Here is a 12,549-nt window from a genome sequence, read left to right as displayed (position 1 = left end):
AGGAAGAATGATAATGGGAGGTGAACTAGTTTTCGATAGCTGTTTGTACAACTTTTAATGTGTTTCATGTAGAACCACTGTAATTTTTTTCAAGCTGCGTAATACTAAGTTATACTTTGTCGGATGTGTTTTTACCTCAACAACTCCAAGGCCATTTATGTATTCCGCCATTTCTCATTTTTGATATTAACTTCAAATTGTGTCCGTCATGTTCGTTTTTTATTATTAGTATTTTTTTTATATGAAAACCGGGTTTAAGTTTTTTTTTAATCTATACTGTTAATATTGCCTGTAACCCTGTATCTATACTTTTCTTCGGTAACTGCTAAGTTATTCCCATTTTCTCCATCCCTGTTAATTACCAGTCATAATAAATTTGCTTTATATTTCCTGTGTCACCCTCTGTCCTCCTCCTCCTCCTCCTCCTCCTCCTCCTCCTCCTCCTCCTCCTCCTCCTTCTTCTTCTTCTTCACCATCATTTGCTTCTTATTTATCATTTTCCTGATGATTTTTTATCATATTGTTATCGTCTCTCGCTTTATCTTTACAATTGGCTTCATGTTCTATTAATTTTTTTCACCATTTTTTGCAGTTTTTAGTTTTTTGTAAAGAAAACTATTGTGCCGGCTTTGTCTGCCCGTACGCACTTTTTCTCTCCGCCCTCAGATCTTAAAAACTACTGAGGCTAGAGGGCTGCAAATTGGTATGATAAGCATCTACCCTCCAGTCATCAAACATACCAAATTGCAGCCCTCTACCCTCAGTAGTTTTTATTTTATTTAAGGTTAAAGTTAGCCATAATCGTGCGTCTGGCAACGATATAGGACATTCCACCAGCGGGCCGTGGTTACAGTTTTATGGGCCCCGGCTTATACAGCATTATACCGAGACCACCGAAAGATAGATCTATTTTCGGTGGCCTTGATTATACATTGTAGAGGCTGTACAGAAAATTCAATTGCGTCGAAGAAATTCGGCGCATTTTTTACTTGTTTTCTATTAGTTTCCATTGCAAGTTCCGTCTATTATTCTGTTTTCCTTTTTACCGTCTTCATCAGATTTGTTAGCTGCGTATGTTGTGTTTCCACCTTTTATCATTATCACGACCTGTTAGCTTCTTCCAGATTTATCTTTTATAGTTATCTTCATTTTTGTCTTTTGTATTTCCAGCCTAACTAAATTCCTCCTCCTCCTCCTCCTCCTCCTCCTCCTCCTCCTCCTCCTCCTTTTCATCAATATTTCTGGATCACGCTTTCTCCAATTTGATTGCCCTTTCTCCTTTGTCACCGGCCTTCCCCAGTTCCTTCGTTCGTCCTCGTCCTTTCAGATTTGCTTGTTGTTCCTGCTGTTATTTATTTTTTCCCTTTTTCCTTCGTAACATCCGCCTGGTCCCTTCCAAGCTTCATCAGTTTTCCCCCAAAAGTTCGTGCAGTTTTTGAAAATTTTCTTTTTTTTTGTTATTTATTTATTTTTTTGCAAATATTTGTTGCAAATTTCGCTATTGCTGATCCATCATTATTGTACGCTTTTTTTGTACAATAATTTACTGTTGAATTTTCTTTTGTTTATTCACCAGATCTCTTTTTAGTTTTCTGTAAAAGAAAACTATTGTGCCGGCTTTGTCTGTCCATTCGCACTTTTTTCTGTCCGCCCTCAGATCTTAAAAACTACTGAGGCTAGAGGGCTGCAAATTGGCATGTTGATCATCCACCCTCCAATCATCAAACATACCAAATTGCAGACCTCTAGTCTCACTGGTTTGTATTTTATTTAAGGTTAAAGCTAGCCATAATCGTACTTCTAGCAACTATATAGGATAGGCCACCACCGGACCGTGGTTAAAGTTTTATGGGCCGCGGCTCATACAGCATTATACTGAGACCACCGAAAGATAGATCTATTTTCGGTGGCCTTGATTACACGCTGTAGCGGCTGTACAGAAAAGTCGATTGCGCCGAAGAAACTTGAGCGCATTTTTTGCTTGTTTAATTATTTTACCTATTTTTATTTAAGGCAAGATCAGCTTTCCCCAGGGTTCTTGCAGATTTTTAAAATGTTGTTTTATTTATTATTTATAACTTTTTTTTGTAAAATTCGTTATACCTGATCTATCAATATTATTCGCTTTTTGTAGTTTTCTTGAATTTACTCTTCTTAGTTCATGAAGCCTCATTTTGATTTTTTTTTAATCTACTGACAAGTTAGTGATGTGTATTCAACATGTTTGTGGTATGTATTTGACAGGTTGCCGACATTTGTTTATGACATGTCTTACTCAGGTGTGACAAAACCTGAGAGATTGTCCATATATATATATATATATATATATATATATATATATATATATATATATATATATATATATATATATATATATATATATATATATATATATATATATATATATACAGTATAAAGTCAGTCATGCAAGGCTGACTACACAAAGTATTCTCATGGGTTTTCCACCAGTAACTATCACAGAACCCATGTGCCTTTGGTAGCCGTCTTTAATATTACAGGTATAATAGCTATGAGTACAACAGCTACCGGTGCCATTACCGTGACAGCTGACAGGTGATCAATCATATTACCATACGATGGTTAATGAACTTGTAGTGTAATTACTCCACAATTAGTAATCCAGGTAGGTAACCGCAGCCGCCTTTTTGCATGCGTCACTGGGACCACTCGGTTTGGCCCTTCCCAATTCAGCCTCTGAGGAGTCTCTCTCTCTCTCTTCCCTCTCTCTCTCTCTCTCTCTCTCTCTCTCTCTCTCTCTCTCCATTCGTAGCCTATTCGCCTAAAAGAAATCGGTACAAAAATTAGCTTTTGAAAGCTCTCTCTCTCTCTCTCTCTCTCTCTCTCTCTCTCTCTCTCTCCTCTCTCTCTCTCTCTCTGTTTAGTGTTACCTTCTACTAGCTTTTCTATTTTTTCATCTATTTTCCATGCAAAAGGGGAAATATCTACTCATAAATTTCTGTGGAGAGAGAGAGAGAGAGAGAGAGAGAGAGAGAGAGAGAGAGAGAGAGAGAGAGAGAGAGAGAGAGAGAGAGAGTTTCAAAAGCTAATTTTTTGCACTGACTTCTTTTGGGCGAATAAGCTACGGATGTAGAGAGAGAGAGAGAGAGAGAGAGAGAGAGAGAGAGAGAGAGAGAGAGAGAGAGAGAGAGAGAGAGATAGGCTTGCTGATACTGACTGAAACAGCAAACATATTTTACAGCTGTTGAAACTGTAACTGACGAAAAACACCATATTCACTGTATTTATGTCCAATTGTACGTTTGTATAAAACATAGAGAGGATAGAGTTTGGGGGGGGAGGGGTGTTGTTTTGGTACACGAGTGAGTTGGTAAAGGCTGTATTTTTGATAATTACTTATTTGAAAAAAAAAAACTCATTTTCAAAAGTCAGCGTATTACATTAAAATTGAGATTCGTAAATGGTACTTATCAGGCAGCGGGGACATAACAACGTACCTGTAGAACACGTGTAGATTCGAAATCTAAAAAATAAAAAAAATATAAAATCAAGTGAAAAACGCGCCGAAGAAACGGGTTTTCTGTACAACCGCCACAGGATATAATCAAGGCCACCGAAAATAGATTAATCTTTCGGTGGTCTCGGTATGATGCTGTATGAGCCGCGGCCCATGAAACTTTAACCACTGCCAGAAGCATGATCATGGCCATCTTTATCCTTTAATAAAGATAAAAACTACCGAGGCTAGAGGGCTGCAATTTGGTGTGTTTGATGATTGGTGGGTGAATAATCAACTTTCCAATTTGCAGCCCTCTGGCCTCAGTTGTTTTTAAGATCTGAGGGCGGACATGGGTGATAAAATTTGGGGAAAAAAAAATCAGCATTAATTTCAATAATAGGAGAGAAAATTTATAAGTAGAGGATTAGGGAGAAGAAATTAAGAAGGAGTACGTTATATATTTTTTGAAAGAAAATTGCAGGACGTTGTTGAATATTGATGAGAAGAGAAGCAAGAGGATGATAAATATGTTGAAGGGGTAATAGAGGTGATAAATACATTTAAAGATCAATAGAGGTGATAAAATACGTTCAAAGGGCGACAGAGGTGATACATATGTTGAAAGTGCAATAAATGGGATAAATATGTTTGCAGGGCCATAGAGGTGATTAATTTTTTAAAGGGCAATAAAGACGATAGTTATATATATTAAAGGCAATAGAGGTGATAAATATATTTAGAGGGCAATAGAGGTGATAAATATATTTAAAGGGCAATAGAAGTGATAAATATATTTAAAGGGCAATAGAGGTGATAAATATATTTAAAGGACAATAGAGGTGATTGATTTTTAAAGGGCAGTAGAGGTGATTAATTTTTAAAGGGTAGTAGAGGTGATTAATTTTTTAAGGTTAATAGAGGTGATTAATTTTTAAAGGTCAATAGAGGTGATTAATTTTTAAAGGGCAATAGAATTGATTAATTTTTAAAGGGCAACAGAAGTGATTAATTTTCTAAAGGGCAATAGAGGTACAGCATGTGAAGATGAATTGAAATGATTTTGAAAAGAGGAAAAAACTTAGACATTTCAGATGTAGAAGTAGTTGGTGTCTGTAGAACCACAGCTGTGTTAAGAGGTTTAGTCAAGTTTTACGCTGGTAACTGATAAAATACAATAAATCATGCGGTGCACTGTAGGCATTACTTAAAGTTCTTTGCAGCGTGCCTTATTTTGGAGAGAGAGAGAGAGAGAGAGAGAGAGAGAGAGAGAGAGAGAGAGAGAGAGAGAGAGTGAGTCATGATAAATGTAATGCAAGGTTTTAGGAACGAGATATGAAGCGAATATCATCGAGGTAAACCGTCGTGTCATTAAAAATATTTGTAATTGTTACGATTATTTTTTTTCTTCTTATTTTTATTAAGTGGCTACATGCCGGACTTACCATTTAACAATTGCTATGACATCATAATAATTCTAAAGAATATATAAATTGCATGTACATTATTTGTCCCGAAGCATTTTCGTCAAATCACAAACCCTGGGATAGCTGTTATTATTATTAATATTATTATTATTATTATTATTATTATTATTATTATTATTATTATCATCACAGTGATCATTATTATTATTGAGTCTTGCTTTCTCCAATTTTCGTATTTAGCCCTCTGAATCCGACTTCTGTAACCACCTGAGATCCCTAACTGGAAATTAATTGTATGCAATCTAATTTTTTCATTGTTATCATTTGCAATGTTTTTTACTATTATTCCCCATATTAATACTGTCATTACCATTATTATGGGTATACTATTTTTTCTGCTTCTTCAGGAAATGTGTGGATATTGCCGATTATCATTTTTATCGTGTTATTTTATGTGTCTAGAGTGTGTGTAATGTATTTGTATATTCCATGTATATGGCCCTGAGCTGAAGTAATGGATATTATTATTATTATTATTATTATTATTATTATTATTATTATTATTATTATTATTATTATTATTTATTGAAACTAGAGTACAGTTTAAAGAATGATGTCATTCGTCGTTGCTTTAACGATTCTTGTTAAGTGTTCCAAGAATTCAGAATAATTTAACTGTGTATCTCTTGCTCTGGGAATTTAACCGTGAATGTTTTGCTCTGGGAATTTGACTGTGTATCTCTTGGTCTGGGAATTTAACTGTGTATCTCTTGCTCTGGGAATTTAACTGTGTATCTCTTGCTCTGGGAATTTAACTGTATATCTGTTGCTCTGGGAATTTAACTGTGTATCTGTTGCTCTGGGAATTTAACTTTATATCTGCTACTCTAGGAAAGCAATGTATCTTCAGCAACAGGTTTCATGTGAAGTCCAGCATAACTGTATTTTTGTGCGTCTATATTTTCTCTACTCGTGGAGAAATAGTTTGGATTTCGTAGCAGGCCATTTTATTTACAGATACTCTCTGATAATACCAGGTCTTCCTTGTTACTGCTTCAAGCACTTGTGTGCAGTTTCATGCACTTGTTACTGTATTGCTGATAGAAGCTAGTGGCCAGTATATATGTGTATACTGCCCGCGCAGGAATTTATCCTTGTGGTGCACATGTGTGCTTTTGTTTTCAAACCAGCTTGTGTCTTACCTACAACCTTTTGCCAGTATGAAAAGCAACCCTTAGTAGGGGTGGTGCCGTCAGTGCACCTCATTCGGTGCACTGTAGGCATTACCCGAGGTTCTCTGCGGCGTGCCCTCGGCCCCTAGCTGCAGCCCTTTTCGTTCCTTTTACTCTACCTCCTTTCATATTGTCTTTCTTCCATCTTACTTTCCACCCTCTCCTAACAACTGATTCATAGTACAACTGTGAGGTTTTCCTCCTGTTAAACCTTTCAAACTTTTCACTGTCAGTTTCCGTTTCAGCCCTGAATGACCTCATAGGTCCCATTGCTTGGCTTTTGGCCTCAATTCTATATTCAATTCAGTTCAGTTCAAGTACAGATAGTAACTGTTGACAAATACAGCTGCACCTCACCTTAACACCTTAACAGGGGCTTTGGGAGTCTGGTCTTTCCGATAAGTAAGGAAGTCCTTTTAGCAACAAAGACCCTATTTTATAGCCGTCGCTTTGAAAAGTTTCCAGAAATCTTAACAGCTAACAGCAATTCCACAAAGTTCCTAACCTAACCTAACCTGTAATTTACACTTGGCATTAAAGTTAAGAGACTTCTAAAATGACATCAGATCTAAAATGGTAGCATAGGAATAGTAATAAATAAATGGTAGCCAGTATGTAAGCATGAAGTATGCAGTGTGTCATTGTCAATAAGGATTTATTATCAAACACGACGAATACAAGGACATTTATTTAGTTCACCCTTCGGTCATCAATATTACAATAATATTACTATTCAAAATATGTACACGCAAGAAAGGGAGTGGGGGGGAAAGGAGATGCGAAGAATTGGGTTGGGGTGGGGGGTCTGGGGGTGGGGTCTGGGTCATTTTCCATAGCAGAATCACCATGAACACATCATTACCAAAGAATGTGATATCCATTTGCAGCATACAGTCTCTCTCTACCTGGAAGGTCTGATATTAAAGAAGAGTTTTTTTTTAAGTAATTCTTGGAATTTTTTTAATGCCTTCGTTACAGATACCGAGAGAAATTGTTTTTGTTTTTTATTTTGATATGTCAGTTTTGGTTTAACTAGTTTTGAACACGAGATATGTTGACTGGTTTCTGTTTTTCTCAGATTATAAATGGGACATAGCCTTCACAAAACAAATATATGTATCTATCTATCAAATATATATATATAGTATCTATATATCTATATATATATATATATATATATATATATATATTATATATATATATATATATATAAATATATAAAGGGAGTGGTTTTTCCTTGTGTAATTTTAAGGTTCCTCGAAGATAATTTCCGTTGAGTGCCTGATTATTTAAAGGTTTGTACGAAAGTACCAATACGATAAGGAATACACACACACATACACACACACACTCCTTTATGTATATGTATACATATATACATATATATGTATATGCATGTGTATATAATTTATATATATCACATATGTATATATATATATATATATATATATATATATATATATATATATATATATATATATATATATATCTATAAATATAAACTTACACATTCATTACACATACACATACACATACATACACTCCAGCTCTCATCCAACGAAATTCGAGTCCTCCCTCTTCCTCTGCTTCGGAGAAACCCTAGAAATTCAATAAGGACAGAAAGTGGGGAAAGGGGAAAAATCAGTCCACAAGAAACGACAATAGTGCAAACTCTCTCTCCCCCCCTTACCCCCTTCCCCTTTCCCTTTCCCCTTCCCCTTCCCCTAAACCTGAATTTAAGAAGAAGATTTTTGCCTCTCGCCCCAACTTTGAAATGAAGGTGAAAAAAGATCGGACTTCCAAAAGATTTTCTGGTTGGAGACAGTGAGGTGAGAAGCTTTCTTCTTCTTCTTCTCTTCTCTCTCTCTCGCGGCGTCTGTTATTTTCGGAGTTGAGGTTTTGAAAAGCAGATGGTTTTGGTAGATGCGAGGAAAAAAATTTTATGTAATTTCAACTTTCAGCGATTTAGAGTAGAGAGAGAGAGAGAGAGAGAGAGAGAGAGAGAGAGATGAGATTATTTTTTAATTTGGAATCTCACAGAAGGAGTTTTGTGTTTGTTTGTGGAGCTTTAAATTACCACAGTTATTGCAGGCTGTTTCACTTCGTACTTGGTACATGCATACACGGACACACATGAAAACACACGTGTACACACGCACACATGTATATATGTGTATGTATAAATATATGTATATATATGTATATAAATATATATATATATATTTATATATATTAATATATATATTATATATATATATATATATATATATATATATATACATATACATACATACATACATACAACATACATACATACATGCATACATACATACATACATGCATGCATACATACACACACAAGAGAACTGTTCATCCAGCAGTTTTATAAACACAGGCGACTCCAAACAATTTGGAAATGATGACGATGAGGTCATGAAGGCCAGATGCACATGTAACTTATTACGACACGTTAAAAAATAAAAAAAATCGTATATACTCGTAGGCGCGCAAGCACGCACGCACGCACGCACGCACTCCCATAAGTTGGAACATATGTCTGCCACATTAATCCAGATACTTTCGTGTCTGGTCACACCTGATCACGAATTTCAGATAAAAGTACAAAATGTAACTTTCCATTGTAACATAGAAAGAGCGCCACTTTGTTCTTTTTTTGCCCTCAGTTCCTACCACCCTAGGGCGGAGGTGTTATCATCACTAGTGGCTGATTCAGTTGGGAGATCGACTGAGGCTATAATCTCGACCTCAGTCATTTTTATTTTTTTTTATAGATTTTGGAAGCGAATATATACCAGGGTAAATATCCCCGGGTAAATGAAAGCTTTTAATACAGTGGATTGTACTGTAGTAGGTGTGCTTACCGACTTCAGGAGTGACTCATAATTATATGTCTTCTCTCTCTCTCTCTCTCTCTCTCTCTCTCTCTCTCTCTCTATAATGTGATACAAAAAACTGCTCTGCTTATTTCAGAAATAGCCTATAACATGTTCTCTTCTCTTCTCTTTCTTCACACACACACACACACACACACACACATTTCATAAAGTGGTTAAGCCCTGCTTTCAACCTCTACCATAGGGAATATTCATGTACAAGATTATTTACATGTACTTAATATCTTTGTTAAACTGAACGGTCTTGTTATAGATAAATCTGTTGTATTTTCCGTACGATATTTTCACTGATATTTCCTATAAGACATAAGAAGGCATTAATTTTATGCATGCGACAATAGTGACACTCATTCCATTGTTTTTCCTCACTCTCGTGGCTGTATGCTACAAAGGATATGCTTTTTTTTTCTCCCATGGACAGTCCAGGCGCAAGCACCTGACTTCTTCACTCAGGCTCACAGACCTCGCAGGATTCCTCAGCTGGTGACGTCCTATCACGGACGCCATCGAGGGAAGAGGAGGAGTAGGAGTTGGGGCAGGAGTAACACTCCCTTCTGCTTGTTGCTGCTTGTTCCGAAACGCAAAACGAAAAGAGTATCTGAATTATTGCTTGCAAAACTTCCACAAACAGAACGCGAGACGACCCCCTTATCACGAGTGTGGCCTCTTTTAACTCGAGGACACTTTCGGGAGACCGAAGCTTAACCCTACGGGGTGAAGGGAATAAGGGTGACTATGACATCTACCTCGGCATCTTTCAAAAAAGGAACCTCTCTTAGGGGCGTAGGGTGGGGGTGGGAGGGAGGGGGGGGAAGAGAAGGAGGGAGGAGGGAACATCTACAAGGGTCAAAGTTTTGGGGAACTTGGTCTAGTGGGAGGAGGAGGTCTTCATGGGGTGGTGTGGAATGACTGGCAACACAGCGCTACATCACTCATTTTTGGGAGAGGGGTTGGGGCTTGCCCCCCTTATATGTGGGAGTCAGGGGGGGATCTGCATAGTCACCTAGTGCCATGCAGATCTTCAAAATGTCCTTTAGGTCCATGATAAAGGGGAAAGAAAGACCATGTTTCATAATAGATCCTCTGAACCTGGATATAGTAAGTAGACTTGGGGCCTTGATATCGCTTGCATTGTTATCCATGTATTATATCCAAGTTTCATTACCTATTTATAGCCATGATAAGGCTAGATTACTTTTCGTTTATGCACACACAACTTTGATTTTCCTATAGTACAGCTGTCACTAAAAATATCTGTGGTCCCGACTGGAATCTTTCAGCTATTCCACACATAATTCTCATGATAAGATGCCCCTGCATGGCTATTGCCATCCTAAGTATTTAAAGCATTGAACTTGTATGTTATTTTCTTCAAATTGAAAATTGGGGAAAGAGGGAATCCACTATTTTTTCCTATTTCTCGACATTTCATCATTCTACACTTCTGTCCGTTTAGCATATCCCGTCCAATGGCGTGGTTTTCAATCTCCTCTTTGTTGATTTCTGGTAAGGTTCCCTTGCCACTCAGCTCAGTTTTGGCTCAGCTTAGCTGATAGTACTCTGGGGCAAAGTCATTGGCCAGATTGGAAAGGAAGTTGAAGTCTGACGAGTTGCTGTTCTCGCTTGGGGCCGTGCTTCCATTGGCACCTGCGCCGTGACCTGCGTTTCCTGCGTTTCCGCCACCAGGTCCACCACCTCCACCTCCACCGCCACCACCACCGCTGCCCGCACTTCCACCACCATTTCCACCACCGCCTCCTTGCTCAAAGAAGTTGAAGGTGAAGTTGAGGTCGTGGTCATGTTGTTGTTGGTGGTTTGGATACTGCTGCTCCTGGTACGGTACGCCCTCGCCCCCTCCACTTCCATTGGTTCCACTCCCGCCGTAGTATCCTCCCCCTCCTCCCCCAGTTTGACTCATGTTGGCCATGTTGGCCATGTTAGCCATTGCTGAGCCCTTCTCTGAGTGGTCGTAACCTGTGGCACCGCTCATGCCATAAGAATCGTAGTAGTGGTGGCCTGTTGCCTCACCTTGTCCACCGCATCCGTACATGCCACCACCTCCGTACATGTAACCGTAGCCTCCGTATCCTTCACTGCTGCACATCATGTTGTTGTTGTAGTAGTTCCGGTTGTAGCCATATGAATCCATCCCATAACCACTGCTGTACATATTGTGGCCCCTCTGTTGCTGTTGTTGTTGTTGCTGCTGTTGTTGGTGATGTTGTTGGGCACAAGTGTAATCATAACCGTGGGTGTTAGAGACGCGCTGATTGGCCGCATTACCCATGAATTGAGGAGGAGTTGCCCGGCCCATGACTCTGTACTGGTCCATTGCCCAGGCGCCCCTGTAGACTCCTGGGTAGTTGGAAGCTGTGGCACCACGCCCTTTGCCTTCTCCACCACTGCAGTAAGAGGGGAAAGTCGACCCCCTCCCCGATCCTCGGCCTCCGGAGTTGGCACCGAATCCGTGTAACGAAACAGAGTTTGTTGTTGAAGAGATGGCCGTGCCTGCAGTAGTGGTCGTGGATGTCGGGGGCGCCCCTCTAGCTGAGGTGATGGGTGGGGTTGTGAGAGCTGGGGAGCCTGGCACTCCCCGCGTCCCTGTGAGATGGGCGGGAGAGGCCGTAGGAGTAGCGGGTGTTAGCGGAGGCGTGGCACGAGGGATGGGCGGTGTGTTGAGGGGCGCAGTGTCTGGCTGCCCGCCATCCTTCATGCTGATGCCCTCGCCGGCGAAAGTCACCGAAGCTGGGTACCGCAGGCCTCCGCCTTCTTCGCACTTTACCTTGGATGTGTCCATGGATATGAGAGGAGGAGGCTGAGTTTGGGGGCAGGCATTGGTGCCCACCTCGGTGCCCACGGTGGTCGGCGGCATGCCGGTGGCTGTGGAGACTCCTGGCAGGGGCAGGCTGTCGTTACTCTCTTCCTTCTTGACGTCCGAGGAGCACATGCTGTCGGGGGAGGAAGGCGCCGAGGACTTGGTGTTGTTGTTGGTGGCGTCGTCCAGCCCGTGGCGTCGGTCTTTCTTCTCCGGCTCGTCTGCCTTGGCCAACGCCTGGCGCTTGTGCTTCATGCGCCTGTTCTGGAACCAGACCTTGACCTGCAGAAGGGGAAAACATTAGCCTGATGTATTGGAAAGATTCAAGAAGCAAATTGATAATCCTTAACATAGGTTTTCAGTTGGTCCTGTTCTTGATGCGTTGGAAAAACTTCAGTAAACAATTATTTTACCTTTTTTTTACACAAATTTAACAAAACATGAGCAACCTAGTTAATATTGTTTCATTTGCAGTGTGGAAATCAATCTCCATGAAACATTAAAACTTCGTATGCAATACTTTCATAGGTTATTTTGGAAATAAAGGACCATAATAATGGCGAATTATTTGTAATTAATTACGTCAGCACTAGTACATAAGGAGGTGGAGAATAAACTTCGAAGAAATCATTGTGAAGGGAGAAACGGGAGAGAGAGAGAGAGAGAGAGAGAGAGAGAGAGAGAG

General features: G+C 39.5%; 1 protein-coding gene and 1 long non-coding RNA gene across 5 annotated transcripts in view; one reads left to right on the top strand and one right to left on the bottom strand.

Moving 5' to 3' along the window:
- Positions 1–12,549, top strand: part of LOC136847861 (uncharacterized) — a 558,451-nt gene that overhangs the window by 351,001 nt on the left and 194,901 nt on the right. The gene's annotated exons all lie outside the window — the stretch shown is intronic.
- The window catches only part of pb (proboscipedia), a 236,190-nt gene continuing 232,810 nt past the window's right edge, over positions 9,170–12,549 (bottom strand). For all 4 annotated transcript variants that reach the window (XM_067119840.1, XM_067119841.1, XM_067119843.1 and 1 more), the window contains one exon: positions 9,170–12,146. In XM_067119840.1, coding sequence (XP_066975941.1) covers positions 10,590–12,146 — 1,557 coding nt within the window. In that variant the 3' untranslated portion in view covers positions 9,170–10,589. The remainder of the gene's footprint in view (positions 12,147–12,549) is intronic.

Source organism: Macrobrachium rosenbergii, chromosome 17, assembly GCF_040412425.1.
Source record: "Macrobrachium rosenbergii isolate ZJJX-2024 chromosome 17, ASM4041242v1, whole genome shotgun sequence".
Classification (NCBI taxonomy): Eukaryota; Metazoa; Arthropoda; class Malacostraca; order Decapoda; family Palaemonidae; genus Macrobrachium; species Macrobrachium rosenbergii.
This window is presented reverse-complemented; position numbering and strand designations above follow the sequence as displayed.